The 12,407-nt window shown below is 41.9% G+C and overlaps 1 protein-coding gene across 1 annotated transcript in view; it reads right to left on the bottom strand.

The window, feature by feature from the left end:
- The window catches only part of LOC126419467 (sodium-coupled monocarboxylate transporter 1-like), a 166,531-nt gene that overhangs the window by 96,209 nt on the left and 57,915 nt on the right, over positions 1-12,407 (bottom strand). The window contains exons 6-8 of the mRNA XM_050086654.1: positions 9,635-9,789; positions 4,047-4,184; positions 1,261-1,369 (exon numbers count right to left, since the gene is read on the bottom strand). Coding sequence (XP_049942611.1) covers positions 1,261-1,369; positions 4,047-4,184; positions 9,635-9,789 — 402 coding nt within the window. The remainder of the gene's footprint in view (positions 1-1,260; positions 1,370-4,046; positions 4,185-9,634; positions 9,790-12,407) is intronic.

The following is a 12,407-nucleotide window of genomic DNA, read 5'->3' as shown; positions in this document are numbered from 1 at the left end:
CAATGTCTTAAATGCCTTGCAGTCAAAGAGCTACGGCAGAGGTAGACTGGTATTTTGCACACGTTCCAGAACGACACTGGAGGTATGGACATCACTCACCAGAAAAAGTGGAAGACAAAGGTAACGGACGAATGATGGGATTGCGAATAAGTGAATATGTCACTGAAACCCTATATTCATTCACTTTCAGACTGAAGACTTTACACTTTGCTCTTGGTGAACGGAAAAGTTGTTAGAGATTGAAGATTTGAATACGAAAAAAATACTATTTAATGTAATGTTTAAACTTCCTGTTTGAAAATGTATTTGGGACCAGGACTTTAACCCGGAACATTGCTTTTCGCGCGTATTGCTCTTACAGACCGGATTCTCCACGCGCACTCCACATGTCGTGGGATCAGAGCATCACTTCTCTCCTGCCTAGCAAATTTCACAAAATTTCCACGGCATGTGTTGCTGCAAAAGCAGTGCTGCAAAAAATTGCGGATAAATCTCTTAGCCACAGTCGGAAATCTTGCCTTTTCGGCGAAAGGCGCAGTCCAGGATTCGAGTCACGGCCCGGTACAGAGTTTTAACCTGTCAGGAAGTTTCGAAACCACCCTCACTCAGCCGCAGAGTGAAAGGTACATTCTGCAAAGAACCACAGGCTGTAGCTAAGACATTATTCCGACTGTTCCCGGCGGAGATTCGAGTCCTCCCTCGGGCATGGGTGTGTGTGTATGTCGTTAGGATAATTTAGGTTAAGTAGTGTGTAAGCTTAGGGACTGATGACCGTACCAGTTAAGTCCCATACGATTTCACACACATTTGAACATTATTCCGAAATGTCCTTTCCCTCAGGAATGCTGGACCAGGAATCCTGCAACATGTGCTGAAGAGCTGCTGTGGAGTTAGGACAGCAAGAGTGACGTTGTGACAGACAGGCGGTGTGAGGGTGGGTGATGAGTCAGGCTAAATAACTCCGTCTTGAGAACGGAAGACAGGGTATCGGTTCGAGTCCGTGTTTGGCACAAAGTTTTTATCAGTCGGGAATCTTCAGAACAGTACGAATACATTCTCTGCTGTTGGGTCAATGATTCATTCTAAGGTAACAGTCTTGGAATAGACTTATTATAGGCCAGGCGTATGGAAGCTGTTTATCAGAAACTTTCAGGAAAAGCAACATGAAAACTGATTTACATTTAAAAGTAATATTTGTTTAAGATGTGTAAGTGAACGGCGACGTGCCACACAGCCGTTAATAGTCGCCAAGCTGCTTACTTTTGTACTGATCGGATCACAGTCGAAGAACGTGGCGAAGCTGAGAAGACCGGTGTAACAGCTCATCAAATTGAGACTCATGGCACCTATCAGGAACATCCACATTGTCCTGCAAGGAAAAACAATTGAAACAGAATGAAATTTCTTGAGAAGGCGACACTGTCTTCAGACAAGCTGTCGGCTATAACAAATATATAATGCGACGATCAGCAGAAACTAAACATATTTGAGAGGTGTTAGGACAATATTAACACTTTTTTCAGGTACAAACTATAGCAACTTATAAGGGGAGAAACGAGCCGGAGGCATAATTACAGAAACCAGTTCATCTATGTTATAAGTATTGACCCTCGCTGTTGGGACACTTGTCCCACTGTGACACAAGGCGGAGAATGGCTGTCTCATAAAATTACCGAGGCTGCGATATGAACCCATTCTGCACGTACAGCTGGACGTTGTCGTCCGAGGAGAAACGTTATGCTGGCGTTCGTCTTTGACCCAGATGGCCCCATTCTGATTCACGTCCTGCAGAACAGGACAACAGTGAATGCCCGCCGTTACTCGCAAACTTTGACCACCCTTTCCTAAGCGTTCAAATCAAAACGACCAAGCAATCCCACCCGTAGGTTCATTTTGCTCCACGAAAATGCAAAGTCTCATACGGCTAACACAGTCGCGGCACTCCTGCAGAAATTCAAATGGGAGGTCCTCGGCCTCCCTCCATACAGTAAGGACCTGTCTCCCTGTGAAAAGGCTCTGAGGGGCAAATGATTCACTCCGAACGCTGTACGTGTGGAACTGGTTAACATCGCAGCCCCGGAAATTTCATGAGACAGCCATTAACCACCTTGTGTCACAGTGGGACAACCGTCTCAACAGCTAGGGTCAATACTTCTAACATACAGGTACTGGTTTCTGTTATTATGCCTCCGGCTTGTTTCTTTATGAGCGCCCTTTATATTTTCTTATGACTGGGTGTTGTGTGATGTCCTTAGATTAGTTAGGTTTAAGTAGTTCTAAGTTCTAGGGGACTGATGACCATAGATGTTAAGTCCCATAGTGCTCAGAGCCATTTGAACCATTTTTATATTTTCTTAGATAATTCCCACAAGATTCGTTTTGCATTTTTACTGTACATGTGAACTTGCGAAATATGTATATAACATCCATTGTTTATGATTTGCATTACGTATTATATTATCCATGTTTGTTTCTATCGGGAACAGCGTGCTCCACCACCATATTAATGAGATTCAAGATAGAATCGGTCGTAAATTTAAATCCTTTTCATCGCAGACCGAGTACAGCTACTGTGTAGGTATCTTCAGTGGAGTTTATGTCCATGTTTACTCATCCTAAATATAACAGCACATTGTACCAATTGACGTTAGAGAGATAACAACATCAACCAAGTCGTTTCATCGACATTTAAAACAACTTTACAGACTACTATGTATTCTAGGCATCCGCAGATCTGGTAATACATCTAACAAAAAGAACACCGCTTACAGCTGCATAAAAATTCGTAGTGGGACAGGGCCCGTGTCACGGCCTATACATCCTCAGGCGTACATGTTACTTTTAGTTATTAAAAACATGAACGTCGGGAGGAATGATGACCCAATCTTTACTGGTAAAACGGCATTACCAGCGAAACGCAGTTAATCACTTGAAAAAAAGTGGCTGATGCATTGCAGCTGTCCGCGGGGACCGTTGGTACGATGAGCTGGATATTGTGTTCGTCCCCGTTTAGTTGTGAATGAGGTAAGCAATGTTCGCACCACTTTTTAAATGATTATCTGCGTTTGGCGGGTAACATCGTTCTACTAGCACAGCTCGTGTCGTCCTTCCGTCCTACGTTGACGTTTTAATGACTAAAATAGCGTGTACACCTGGATGAGTTACACGTCACGAAACCGGACGTGTCCCGTTAAAGAGTGTTACATACCTGTACGCGGTGTTCTTTTTGCAAAATTTTACAAACCCCATGCTCCTATCCGCGAGTTTACGGAAGTTTGAAAGCAACTGAAACATGAAACTTATTTGTGCTTTAACACAGTGTATTATGAAAGAAAAATAAGTATTTGTGGCCGTGAAAAATCACCTTGTTGCTACTGACGTGGAGGAAAATATCAGTGTGATCAATTATCGTCACTGGAGTACTTAAGAAGAATTGCACATCGATTCCCGCCTATCACTTTCTAGGACAAGAAGATGTCAAATTAAAAACCTTTCACCCGTCAAGTTTCCAACCTCATTTTATTTAGTAACCAGTTTCAGCGTTTTACTATGCCATTTTCCGCAGTGGTTAGCACACTGGACTCGCAATTGGGAGGATAACGGTTCAATCCCACGTCCGGCATGAGACCGATGACCTCGCTGTTTGGTCTCTTCCCCCAAACAACTCAGCCCAACCAACTATGCCATTTTCTGGCCTCTGACCGATGTGTAGTATGAATCTACCTCGGTTGTGATCAAAACAGGGCCAGCAATAATGGTATTAGATTTTTGCTATAGTGATCACTTCAAGCGTTGCGTGCCGACCTGGTAGAGCCTCCCTACACGTCGGTCAAGGGCCTGAAGATGGTGAAGTAAAACGATGAAACTGGTTGCCAAATAAATTAGGTTGGAAACTTGACGACTGAAAAGTTTTTAATTTGACATCCTCTATCGAACAGCCGAGTCTTGCAACCGTCTCTAGAAAGATAGACACACAGAGACTCTAGGACAATGATTTCACCGAGGTAAGCTGTGTGCATTTGTAGGTACGGGTAACAATTACTCACAGGCGAGCTTTGGGAAGACTCTCGATGGAGGCGAACCTCTGGATCGCCATCTGGGAGACCCCCAGATTCAGCATGCCGAAGAAACCGCCCACGAGAATGCCAAACCAGGAGTGACGAGTGGTGAGGTCAAAACCTGGCCTGCAAGACACAATAGAAATACCAGATTCAACATCAGCGTACTATGCATTAGGAGATAATGTGCATATGCGTAATATATTCATGAATACTTAAGAGGCAAGAACAGGTCAGGTGTGTACATAAATCTGCCTGCAGAAAATCCAAAAAGTCATAACAGGTATAATAAAAGAACAAACCATGTTGCACGACAGTGTAATGGAGATGAGCTCAACTTAACAACAGTTAATGGTATACAAGAATATACGAAACGAAAGAGGGAAAGCTATAAGGGGTATAATCCGTTCATCATAAGAATCAACCTGACGTGAACATTGCACTATGCATTCTTCCGCGTTTGCTGGAACCTGTTTGGATTTCCGTTTCACGCGGGACTGCAGCCAAGCTGTCTCGAGTACCGTCAAGTACGATAATAAGGGTACGTTTTGTGCTGTGCGTTACGTGCACATCGGCTTAGCGATAGTACGGGACAACAGCTTTACCGGCGCATTTAACATGGACAGCACTGGCCGGTCAGCTGGTACAGATAGCCTGCAGTGATGTGGCTAGCTACAGTTCACACGTAAAAAGACACGAGCAGAGGAGCAATACATGTCATTTAATTTTCACACGGAATGAAATAATACACTGCAAATCTCCCGCAATACGCTCCTTGCACGACTAGACGAACACGGGAACACGTTATCGTACTGCTGTAATTAAGAATGATGATAATTCCTGACTTACCCACAGGGTAATTTTTCTGCATAAATTGTGTGTAACTTGAGAGTGGATTGAAGGATTTCACCGTATCGTTGAATATTGTAGCCACTGGAGGTATTGCTTACAGTCTGTCGTCTGGTAAACTCTTAGCCCCTTCCTTATCTGAATGGTTCAAATGGCTCTGAGCACTATGGGACTCAACTGCTGAGGTCATTAGTCCCCTAGAACTTATAACTAGTTAAACCTAACTAACCTAAGGACATCACAAACATCCATGCCCGAGGCAGGATTCGAACCTGCGACCGTAGCGGTCTTGCGGTTCCAGACTGCAGCACCTTTAACCGCACGGCCACTTCGGCCGGCTCCTTATCTGAATCTGAGAAATACGTTTCAGTTCTGTAAGTGTCACCTGCTACGTTGATAACGAGCCTATCAACAACAGAACACACGAGGCCAACCACGCACAACGTTTTCTCTTCTTGTACGACGAGCCGTTCTATATCCCGCCAGAGTTCGGCAGTGACGTGTGAAAAAGCTGCGTGCGTTAGTTCCAGTACGTCTGGCAGCTTAACAGTCTTGTTACTTCTCGAGCCTAATCCCGCAACTTGGGTCCAGATCAGTTCTGCTGGGTTCATATTGTAATGGTACAGTAGCAAATGTAAAAATGCAGCATTTGTTTGATGTGTTTTTCAAGTTTCTACGATACTCATCTACCTCCGTGGTAGAAAACGATGGAAATAGTCGAAATAAAGGGGATTTGGATTTTCATTCTTGCCCTAAAAATTAAATTGTTATGTTTTCTTAATCTAAACAACTTTTATTAACAGTCTTTCATAAAACATCGATAATTAAGAATTTGTATTTGAAATGGAAATAGGAATTTCACTTCCAATGTGTAATTAGGAATAATAAGACATGTATTACTCATAATAAATAATGAGTTTCATCATTACGAGCCGTAGGTATTTCAAACTGAACGAGGAAAAAAAAATCGGGATGATTTAAACCAACGCACGAATAACCGCATTTGTTTCGCATCCTATTACGCTACAGATTGCACTACACGATCTATGTGGGTTTGAATACCAATTGCATCATATACAACACTGGGAAAACTACAAAGCCGATTATGTCCATAAATTTATGAGAAACATTAGGGACAGCCTATTTCTCGGCACCATTTAACCGTGTTCCACGTGCATGTTTCTCTACAGATCAGAAAGCAACCTCAGCCATTTTTATACTGCACATTAACAGCGCGACAATCAGAGCACAATGCTGCGGAGGCCGTGACTGTACACGATTTTTGAAAAAAAAAAAAAAAAAAAAGACTACGTAGCTAACGCATGGTTAAGAAAAACATTGATGGCTGTTAATAAATTTGAGAGTCTTAAAGTTTCATTTAACGTAGCTTAGTAATGATACATCTAATACATAACTGGGACCTACTTCCAAGAGCATAACGATACCAGTGTACGTGTGCTGCGGCTTCTGACCAATCATCACGTTTGTGTTTGTTTATATCAGATTTATGCTTATGATGAACGGGTTATAGCCACTGCACCACGAGCGAATAATGATATAAAAACACATTTTATAGATATGTACGGAAGTCATATCTAGAAGAAGTTAACAGCTGATAAGAAGCAGATATTATAAATTTGGAAAACATTCTAGTGGAATTAAGCATATTAGGTTAACTGTTGTTACGTTGAGCATATCTCTATCAGACTTTTGTAGAACAAGTTTCGTTCTTTTTATACCTATTATAACGTTTAGGATTTTCTGTCAGCCAGAAAAGAAAATGACCTATCGTATGTATTCACCTGATCTGCTTTTGTTTTGTAAGTATTCATGAACAGATTATGTTTATGCTCGTATTACGAATTTTTTGTTTCATATTTTTCATACTTATTACTTTTTCCACTTTGTGCTCAGGTATCTTGTGAAGATGGTCCAAACCGAAATCTGCAGATATTAAAGTTTAAATAAAAGTCAGCTGATAGGTAATAGGCGTTTTTAAGGTAAATTATTTGTTTTGTACTGCTACGAATTGCATTGTTTAAAACTGATACAGTGAATTAAAAATGTAATGCTCTTTGTAGCTATACAGATCCAATAATGTATTAACAGATGTCACGTTCCAGACACAAAGCCATTGTCGACACAGTTAACAAGAAACAAAAGAGAGAGACAGAGAGAAAACATAGGTACTGACACGTGATGCATGTAGAGGGTGTAACAAAAACGTATGGGAAAAGTTGCAGGGCACATTTCTCACAAGTACACGAGGACTTTATGTGATATGGACATGAGTCTGGAAACGCCGCACACGAACAGAATCCACTAGCATACCACATGCAACTCTTTCTCACAGGAGATGTTCAATAAGCCCTCCGTGATTAAATGGCTCTGAGCACGATGGGACTCAACATCTATGGTCATCAGTCCCCTTGAACTTAGAACTACTTAAACCTAACTAACCTAAGGACATCACTCAACACCCAGTCATCACGAGGCAGAGAAAATCCCTGACCCCGCCGGAAATCGAACGCGGGAACCCGGGCGCGGAAAGTGAGAACGCTACCGCACGACCACGAGCTGCGGACCCTCCGTGATTATATTTCGTACTATGGGCACATATCTTGTGCTGGGGTTCGGTACACAAGAGGTTTCAAATGCTTCAAGAAATAAAAGTCCAGTGGGTTTAGATCAGGACAGCGTGGATGTCAGGCGATTGGTCCTCCTCTGCCTATGCAAGCCCTGAGCGCGATCTCCGTCACCTAATCGATGAATCAGATCTGGCATCTCTTCATTTGTGTGCACTGCCCTTACACGAGCCAGCTCTGTGGCTAACTCTGCGTTGTAACCCATGTGTTTGCAACGGTCGCTGGAACACTTGAGATTACCTGTAAACAATCAATGAAGTACGTCCCTCGGGAACAGAGACGTGTAAAACGAAACACTGGGGTTGCACAACTAACGAGAGGTCACCAAGCCGTGCATGTTCCCCATGATTCTAACACTCGCTTCTTGTGTGTTTCCCATGATTAATGAGTTGGAGAAAATGAGTTGCAACATGGAAACAAAGCGTTTCCAGACTATAACACTTACAGCGCCTCTCGGTGTTGAAAAAACAAAAATAGCTCCCACACTAGCTCCCATGTCCTTAAAATATCAAATCACAAAATGACCCAAGTCCCTCCACAAGTAGTAATTACGAAAAATAAATAAAAAACAAATAGAGGGAAATATCTAGTACAGAAAGCAATAGAAAAGAAAAGGAAAATTTAATAATAAATTTTAAAAACATGGGAAGGGGGAAAAGCGGTAGAAAATACTAAAATATTAGTAATTCCAATACGTAAGAAAATCAATATTATAGTCATAGAACGTAGGTCTGGGACACCAAAGATAGTGTTTATTTAAGTATAAATAGCCATACGTTGTAATTACGATACTCCAGTCTCTAGTCTGTTCTAGTTCGGAAGTTATTTAGGACGTACAGCTTTAGAGAACAGCAATTGGGACTTTATTAAACAGGGATCAAGAATAGATTGTGACGAGATTGTTTTTGAGGATTGTCAATTCAAGATTTTAATTTGGACATTATCAGATTAGATAAACGGAGAGCTGAATAGTAATCTCTTTGGCTTTAATGTCAATTTTGTGAATATTTAAACGCTCTACTGAATTGAGAATTTTAATCGGATTCGGACTTTGAATTGTGATAGTGGGAAACTTTAACTTCACACGACTAGTGATCATAGTTAATGACAGTTTGCGGATATTAAATAGAAATAACTTATTTACCGAAAGTGCAGGATATTATCTAACATCTCTGTTGCTAGCGGGAATCCTCTTTAGACATCTAATTAAAGAACTTCTTTGAATGAGATCGTATGAGAGAACCTATTTATTGATAATTCTTGTCAATAAACTGACGTTGCTAATTTGAAACATAATACAAGTCTTGAACATTAATTTAACTTAGATTAATAAACGTTAAGGTTACGTGATCTACGCCTAGAACAAAATAGCGATTCGTAACTAAAACAATTGAACGAAAGGTTAAAGTATCGTCGTCTGTAAACATTGGTAGTAAAGCTACTAAAGATTTTTTTCTCTCAGAGCTGGGAAGACTATACGTGTAGTGACCCACGTTTAACATTGGGTTTTAAAAGTAATCAAACTGATACTTAGCCGGGACAATATTAAATAAAAGTAAAACCCTTCAATGACAGTCAATGTGTAAAAAATAAAATCAAACTTTCACCTATTAGACGAAAAAGCGAAAACAGAAAAAGGGCTGCTACAAGACCCATGTTCATATATCATAATTTCTTCGTCTATGTGTGAGAAATGTGGCCGCCATTTCTGTCTTGTATTTTTATTACAGCCTGTGTAACAGCAAGTGAACATTTAACTAGGCAAGCCGCGTGGGGTAGCCGTGCGGTCTCAGGCGCCTTGCCACGGTTCGCACGGCTCCCCCCACCGTCGGAGATTCGAGTCCTGCCTTGGGCATGGGTGTGTGTGTTGTCCTCAGTGTAAGTTAGTTTAAGTTAGATTAAGTAGTGTGTAAGCCTAGGGACCGATGACCTCAGCTGTCTGGTCCCATAGAACTTACCACAGATTTCCAATTTTTAAGTAGACAAATCGTTAACGACAGGTAAGTGTGCCGTTAACTACGCACTCTTACGTGTAGCACTACAGGTTGTCAAGTGTCGGCTCTACGCGCTTGGACCGCTTACTCGGGTAGTTCCATCCTGCCGGTGTCCGCATTCCTTTGCCAGACGACACCGAGCCCGCCCACGTCCACGGTTCCCTTGACAACAACCAGGATGACGGCCGCAAACATCGACCCGGTCTGTATGACGTCTGTCCACACGACAGCCTTGAGTCCGCCCTGAAACAAGAATTAACGAGGCGCTGAATTTCATATTTGTAAATTGCGGTATGGTGGCGCGATGCTGAAGTCTACGGTGATCATTTGTTTTATTCAAGCGACAAAATCACACAATTATTACAAGCTACTACCGGTTTAGGTTGTCTTACGACTTCATTCTTCGATGGCAGTAATATGATCTGGAAGTGGTTGCTGTAGCATCTGAAACAGGTAACAGATTTCATTGTTCTTCGAGACTACATGCATTTTCCACATGAACCATCTTTAGATCCGCAGATACAAAAAATATTCATAACTGAAAAAGACGGCTGAGTATGTCCGTTCCTTCACAGTTTTAGACAATGACCCTGGACTGAAGGACCTCAAACCTCTTAAGGCACATGGATTCGATGGTACCCATCCAGAATACCTGATCCATATGGGAGGAAAAGCTAAGAAATGACAGGCAGAATTCTTCACTGACATCCTGCTGAATGTTAAACTTCCATTGGAATTTTAAAAGGCGAAGATTCTATCTGTTCTGAAACCTGGCAAAACCCAGCAACACGGTAGAAAACTATCAACCCCATTGCTCTTCTTAGCTGCTGCTACAAGCTTTTAGAAAGGCTAGAGAATGTTCCAGTTGATCATTTAGGACGTAGCTGCTGCGACCAAGTATTGTCTCTCACATCCTTCATAGAGTCAGGATGCCAAATGAAGCAGAAAACATCTTTGGCGTTTATTGACCTAATTGCCGCCTTTGACATTGTGTGGAGCTAAGGCCTTATCTACTTCATACCCGGCAGGAAAATGGCTCGACTGATTAACGGAACGCTAAGCAATCGGAAGTTTCAGGTAATCACTGGAAGCAACGTAAGTAAGGATAGGAAGCTAAACAACGGATTGCCCCCAGGATCAGCTCTCACATTGCTGTTGAATCTTTATCCATCTGATCTACCTGATACTTCGTCCAGAAAATTGTTCTAGGCCGATGACCTGACTCTAGCTGTACAACACCAGGAAATGAAGACAACAGAAGAGATTCTAACAATGACCTGTCGGTTTTAGATAATTACTTCAAAATCTGGAGACTCCAACCCAGTGTGAATAAAACAGAAGTGTGTTGATTCCTCCGGACGATGTGACCGACGGTTCTAGGAGCTTCAGTCTGGAACCGCGCGACCGCTACGGTCGCACGTTCGAATCCTGGCTCGGGCATGGATGAATGTGATGTCCTTAGGTTAGTTAGGTTTAAGTAGTTCTAAGCTCTAGGGGACTGATGACCTCAGATGTTAAGGTCCATAGTGCTCAGAGCCATTTGAACCATTTTTTTATGTTGCTTCCATTTAAATAAACGGATGGTGAGCGTAAAACTGGAAGTACGTTACAGAGGCAGAATTATTCGTCATAATTGGAACCCAAAATATCTTGGTGTTATCCTGGACCGTACACTATGCTTCAAACAACGCTTTCTTAACTTAGCTCAAAAGTTGAGGACTCGGAACAATATTCTCCATAAGCTGTGCGGAACTACCTGGGGATCTCCTGCAACCAGCCTGCGATCTTCAGCTCTGGGTTTGGTGTACTCAAGTGCTGAGTATTGTGCACCTGTTTGGATGAACAGTCATCATACAAGGCTTATTGGCACCCAGCTGAATACGACAGTGTGCCTAATATCTGGCGCAATCAGAGCTACTCCAGTTTATTGGCGTCCACTGTTAACTGGTATAATGCCTCCTGATCTACGCAGATGTAATGCCCTCATGAGGGAATTCCACAAGATCTCTAGGAATTCTAACCTACCTGTGCAAAGCGACCTGCCACTTTTAAATCGTGAGATCCCGAAATCACGCCATGCAACTATGTGCGATGCTGGTGACGTGGTTGCTAAGGATTTCAAACCATTTGAAGAATGGAAAGGTCGGTGGGAAGCAATGACAGACATCTTCTCAGGTGTTGAACTTCCAAGTGGATTCGACCTACCACGCAAGACCTGGATTACCCTCAACAGACTACGTACCAGCCTTGCCGATGCAGGGGTGTTCTCTTTAAGTGGAACAGGCTGCGTAATCCAGCGTGTGACTGCAGGACTCCACACCAGACTGTTTCTAACATTATCAGTGAATGCAGGATTCGAGCCTATCACGGTACTGAAGAGGACTTCCTGCTAGCAATTCCAGATGCAGTGCGCTGGATTGAAGGACTAGATATTCAGTTGTAAAGCCAAACAAGTTTCTTGTGTGTAAATATGTACATATGTATACATAATTTAATTTTTTGATTTGTCAGTATTAGCAATACGCTAAATAAATAAATTCAATAACTAAAGTATAGTCTATGGCATACAACAATGTTAAATGCCATACATAAAATCATACTTGACCATATAAGTGACGGTAGTGACCGGTTCTGTTAACAAGAAAAATTTAGGTGCTGCTTCAGAGCAGCACCGACATTATTCATGTAACCAGAAAGACAACATACAGCAGGTGGCGTCTGTTATATTTGTCACATATGAATAATAATTAAATATTTTCTAAATAAATTATTTTAGAGCTTTAAGATAATTTTCGTTTATTGCTCAGCTCCGGTTGCATGTTTTTAGTTAGACTACATGATTCGATCACTCATGAACATCT

This window comes from Schistocerca serialis, chromosome 9, assembly GCF_023864345.2.
Source record: "Schistocerca serialis cubense isolate TAMUIC-IGC-003099 chromosome 9, iqSchSeri2.2, whole genome shotgun sequence".
Taxonomy (NCBI): domain Eukaryota; kingdom Metazoa; phylum Arthropoda; class Insecta; order Orthoptera; family Acrididae; genus Schistocerca; species Schistocerca serialis.
This window is presented reverse-complemented; position numbering and strand designations above follow the sequence as displayed.